This window comes from Triticum aestivum, chromosome 7A (genome assembly GCF_018294505.1).
Source record: "Triticum aestivum cultivar Chinese Spring chromosome 7A, IWGSC CS RefSeq v2.1, whole genome shotgun sequence".
Lineage (NCBI taxonomy): Eukaryota > Viridiplantae > Streptophyta > Magnoliopsida > Poales > Poaceae > Triticum > Triticum aestivum.
The window spans coordinates 624060467-624065969 of NC_057812.1; the positions used below are offsets into that span (position 1 = coordinate 624060467).

A 5503-nucleotide genomic window follows, 5' to 3' on the forward strand; every position below is an offset into this window, starting at 1 on the left:
AATTGGACTACACTGGACATTGTGGTGGAGACCTATTGTGCCGAAGCTGTACAAATGATCTCAGCATCTGGGCAAGATTGATCAGCACATACTCATAAAGTGATGGAGATCAGATCGCTACTGGCTTAAGAAAGGAGGATCCATATAATCAAGATCAGGAGTAGTGTAAACATAGCTAGCCATACTCTTGCTCAAATGGGACGAACGCAACAGCGGACTGCGTGCTGGTTGCGCATGCCTCCCGACGAGATTGTGAGCATTGTTGCTGCTGATTGTAATCATAACCTGATAAATGAAACTCTCTTTCCCGCAAAAAAAAAAGAAACTTAAATCGATTTGAAGCGCCTAACACAAAAGCTCATCGAACGAGGAGAAACAAAGCGCTCCGATCATTTGTGTTTTTCCGCTCTTTACATTCTGCCGGCAGCAAATCCAATCCCTGCATGCAAACGAGTCACGAGACAAAGCGTACTCTCTCTACCGCCTAGGCTACGCATGAACGAACTGATGGACGGCATCAGACCAGATCAGATCCTGCCGATGGGGATGATGCACTCGGTGGGGAACGCGTGGGGGTACCGCTTCCGGTCGGCGCAGTAGTCGTAGGTCATGTAGTTCATGCGCACCCAGTTGAGCGTCATCCAGCTCCACCAGTCCAGCCGCTGCGCCATCCACGACGACGCCGACGACGGCAGGTGGTCGCCGCCGCACCGCGTGGGCGACGCCTCGCCTTGCCAGACGCAGGCGCTGGTCGCGTCGAACCGCCGGTACGCGGCCACGAAGGGCGCCTCGGACCAGTCCGTCTTGACGCGCCCGCCCTGCGTCGCCCACTCCTCGGCGTTCCAGATGCTGGCGAAGACGTGCACCGGCTGCCGCGTCGGGAACGGCACCCCGTTCGCCTCGTTGTTCTTGAACACCCGGATCGGCGTCCCGTCGATGTACAGGCTGCATTCGATCAATCAATCGACAAGATCATGCATGTCAGGAAGGATGATGGATGGACCATTGATGAATGATGAAGATGGTGCTGTGGAGAAGAGATCTGTACATGATGTTGAGCGGGTTCCAGAGGATGGAGTAGGTGTGGAAGTCGGCGGTGGGGTCGAACCAGAGCACGAACTGCTGCTCCCGCTCGCCCTTGCCGTCGCTGAAGATGTTGGTGTGCAGGATGTAGGGCTCGCCGCTCACGTTGCCCAGGAACTCGAAGTCCACCTCGTCGTGCCGCGCGCCACCCGTGCAGATCTGCACCAACGTCGATTATCTTTCTTATTAGTTATACACTGAAATGGAACGCAAAGAAGATTTAACGTGGACACCATGAACTACATATGCTCAAAGGGGCACAACAATTCCAGATTCTGTCGCCCGAAGAATACAGAATCAAGGTTGCTTCTCCTGAAGAATACATACAATATTCAGATAGTGTTTAGTCGGCCTTAGTGGAATCCACGTAAGAACAAACCTGGCTGTTCATGCCTAAGAATAGCCTGGCTAGTTCACCATGACTACTTATGCCCGAGAAAATTATTGTTTTCCCCTCCTCAAAACGGCAGAATAGTTTCAGATTCTGTCGCCTGAATAATGCAGAACCAGACTCTATCTCCTGAAGAATACAGTATTCAGATGGTGTCTAGTCGGGCTTACTGGAATTCACGTCTAAGACAGACCCGGCTAGTTGAGCATGAATGTTTCTTTAATAGAATTCAAGACTTAATTAAGACAATGTACACCATGTGTTAACTGCCGGGAGAGGACGATGCTCTCTCTCTCTCTGTTTTTTTATGGTGACGCTCTCACATTTTTCAAAAGAACATGAAATTCTGTCGTATCCTTAGGCTTTAGGACATGTAGGTACACACAATTAAGTGTAGCACGGCAGATCTGTGTCCCTACTGGTACTACTACTTGGCGCCCCAATTCATTGCAAAAGCCCAATTGAATTCATCAATTATGCAAACATTTATGCGTCAACCAGAACAGAATTCACTGCAGTTGGGCGTCAGTTAACCTCCCAATCGGCGAGCTTCTGAATTCACACTTGTTTCCTCCGGGGACTACGTTTTAGCGACAAATGCAGGGGACCCAAACAAGACAATTTTCACCTTAATCTGCTCGAGATTTTTTACCCTTTGCTTTCTCAAGCGAAATTCACCCTAGGAATGACGAGTGTCGAACTCGTGTGGGTAACTGGGCTGTCTGAACTCTGAACATGCCCAACTCTTTTTTTTACTACTCCCAGTTAACGAAATGGCCAATGCCGGTTAATCAGGCAGGCGGAAACGAGAAGGAAAATGCAGTCGACCAGCAGAGAGATCCATGTACACTTACGTAGAAGGAGGTGATGGTGCCCGCGGACTCGCCGGCGACGAGCCTGATGTCGAGGTCGAACCGCCCGAAGAGGTACCGGTCCTTGGACTCCAGCCTGGACCCGGTCTCCCGGTCCAGCGCCAGCTCCACCACCCGGCCGTCGTCGAAGAAGCGCGCATTGCGCTTCCCCCACACGGCGTCGAAGTCCCGGTGCAGGCTCCGGCTCCGGCCGGCCTCCACGGCGGCCGCCGCCAGCGCCACGGCCAGCAGCAGCCAACAGATGGAGCCGCGCGGCATCTCTCCTGTGGTTTTTGAAACGGGGTGGCGGTCGACGGCGAGATGTGGCGAGAAAGCGAGAGGAGTGGGGCGACGGGGGCTCGTGAACAATTTAAGGGCACCGTCGTGGGCGCTTTCGCCAAGTGCCAGCGGGTGCGGGGACGGGGCGGGCCGGCATGGGCGCCGCGTTTATGTGGCCACGGCCGTGTGGCCGGGACGTCGCGTCTCGGCAACACGACGGGGCTACAGAGTCGACGGCACCGGGGGATCGGGTCAGTGGGACATGCTGTGTGCCCGTGGCTGTATGGGTCGCGCTGGCTCATCTCTCCGGCAGCCGGCCGACGTGGCTGCTGTGCGATACGACGTGGCAGTCGCGCAAATGATTACTCGTATCTTTCACGGTGGCGTGCTGAAAACGGGCCGGCGGGGAGGGTGCATGACTGAGATGAGTGCGCGGCACGAAGCATCGGACGGGGGATGTGATCACGGCGGGCCGGCCGCGGCCGGTTGGTTCGGAGATTTGAATGCGAATAGCATCCCGGCTGGGTCGACCGAGCTGTGGCAAGCATTTACGTGCGCGGTGTAGGAGTAGGCGGCTGGACAGGGAAATATCTACTACTCCCTCTCTAGGGTGCTCCCGGTGCTCCAAACTCGGTAGCACATTTTAAAATATTTAAAAAATTCTAAAAAAAATCGAGCACATTGACACTACATCAATGTATGTTGTTAAAAAATTTTAAATCAAAATTTGAAACATTGCTCGAGATAGAAAAATGACAACATACTTTGATGTTGTGTCAATGTGATGGATTTTTTTCAGAATTTTTCAAACATTTAAAAATGTGCTACTAAGTTTTGAAGCATCAGGAGCACCCTAGGGATAAGAGTACCAGATATTTCCTCGGGGCTGGACGACGCCCATCGACGGCGATCCGCGGGAACAGCGTAGGCTGGGGGCCCCGCGTGCGTGGTGCTACGGCACCTTTCACATGGCTGCGCGCCTCCGCGCCTGCGCCACTGCACCGTGTTCTTGATTTTTTTTATTCAATATTTTTGATGTTGCTAAATGTGCATACCACACATGACTCCGCCACGACACGAGCTGGATCAAGCTCGTGCGTCGCCGCCGTGTGGTTCCATTCGGACAGGAACCTTACGATCACGAAACATAACGTATATGTGCTTTAAATGATACTTCCTTCGTTTTGAATTACTTATCGCATGTATGGATGTATTTAGATGTATTTTAGGTCTAGATACATCCATTTCTGTGATGAGTAATTTGAAACGGAAGGAGTAGGCACCAAGGAAACTTTGGCGAGCTCCTTCCTGTGCAAAGTGGCGCCAATTTGACGCAATAGCCGTTGAGTCAAGATTACTCACTATAGTTGACCCTATAACAAGGCTTTGAAAGCATATGACGGGCGTCAGTTGTCCCAGTTTTGCGAGAAATGGGGCTAAGCTTTTCACTGGAGTTTCAAAACATTGAGATGTCTGACATGGTGATGATGTACCATATATAATGTCCGCTCACAGTTGTTAGGTTGTGCGTGCATGTGGGTTCGTTCATAAGAATGAATGTATGTGCATATGTATGAGCCTTCGCGTCTGTAATGTGTTCAAAATTTTGTTACCCAACATGGCTACATTGTCGGGCCATTACACCAACAATGTTGTATTTCCCATTTTATTATTTTTGTTCTTTGTTTTCCCTAGCAAAAATATATTAGTCTCGAGATATCCTAGAACATTTTTATGAACACTTGAATACTTATGCTCTAAACATCAATATCAATTCAAGAAACATGGTTATTATTTCCCTAAGGAAATAACATATTTGTTTTTGTAAAACAATATGTACATTTTTTTGTCATATATTTAATTTTATTCTTGCAAAAGTTTCACACTCAAGAATATTAAGAACTTTATAAGCACTTTTAAATTGCACAAACCATTTGAATTGTGTAACCATGTATTTCTTGAAATATATTATCATTATTTACTTATTTATTTATTGATTAATTAATATTAATAGAATCGGTAATCCACGACCGAGTCCAGGTTGATCCGCTACGATGAATAGTAAACTCATAAAAAATGCATAACAATTCAAAAAATACTTAAATTTGTTGGCATCTAAGATGCTCTAATGCACTAGGCGCGTGAAATATTTTCATGGTAAATTGATATTGAAGGAATTATCAACAAGAAAAAACAAAACCAGGCATTAACAATGCACTTTTTCAAAGTTTCTTTGACATTCAAATTTTGCTTTTTTCTGAGAGCTTCTCGGATATCATTTCACCACAAACTTTTGTAGACACTAGCATTTGAGCATCTTGATTAAAAACATTTTTTTTTGAATTTACTACTTTTTTATGAATTTACTGCTCACATGTAGGGGAGCTAGGTTTATGGCTCGCTACAAGCGACACAAAAGCTAGCCACTTTTTTGGGATGATATTCGACCATGAAAAACATGGGCTAGGCTGATACCTCATGTCATGTGGTTTGCCGAGAAGATAGAACTTTCAAACAAATTAATTTTTGGACTCTAGATTCTGCAAATCGTATCCCAACCTTGTCCAAAATACGCATGACCACATGCCCATCTGTGCTGGGTTGCGGCTCATGTCAGTTTATTTTTTGAGGGACCACTTTCTTATTTTGCATTCGGTTTTACCTTTGTGTTTTCCTTAATACTTCTTTTGGTTTTGGTTTTGTTTTTCCTACTTATTTTATTTTTAGTTTTCAGTTTTTATCATTAATTTCTTTTTCAAGAATTATTTATCATTTTTGTTTTCATTTGCATTTTTTAAATTTTACTAGAAATAAAAAATATTACTATTCATATATCTGGAAAAATATTACTATTCATTAACATGTATTATTCAGTATTAGTAGACGTTCTAAAAAGAAA

At 46.6% G+C, this 5503-nt stretch overlaps 1 protein-coding gene across 1 annotated transcript; it reads right to left on the minus strand.

The window, feature by feature from the left end:
- Positions 1-358: 358 nt before the first annotated feature.
- LOC123148741 (probable xyloglucan endotransglucosylase/hydrolase protein 23) lies at positions 359-2688 on the minus strand. The gene is made up of 3 exons (XM_044568229.1): positions 2329-2688; positions 1049-1242; positions 359-945 (listed from the first exon to the last, which is right to left on the minus strand). The coding sequence occupies exons 1-3, from the start codon at positions 2602-2604 to the stop codon at positions 528-530; spliced, it is 888 nt and encodes a 295-aa protein (XP_044424164.1). The 5' UTR covers positions 2605-2688; the 3' UTR covers positions 359-527.
- Positions 2689-5503: the final 2815 nt, after the last annotated feature.

What these genes read in the sequence shown, in the direction of transcription:
- LOC123148741 (XM_044568229.1), bottom strand. Translation starts at nt 2,604, where the DNA reads ATGCCGCGCGGCTCCATCTGTTGGCTGCTGCTGGCCGTGGCGCTGGCG. An exon ending in GCACCATCACCTCCTTCTAC is followed by an intron (nt 1,243 to 2,328) that starts GTAAGTGTACAT and finishes ACGTTGGTGCAG; the next exon opens with ATCTGCACGGGTGGCGCGCG. An exon ending in TGGAACCCGCTCAACATCAT is followed by an intron (nt 946 to 1,048) that starts GTACAGATCTCT and finishes GATCGAATGCAG; the next exon opens with CCTGTACATCGACGGGACGC.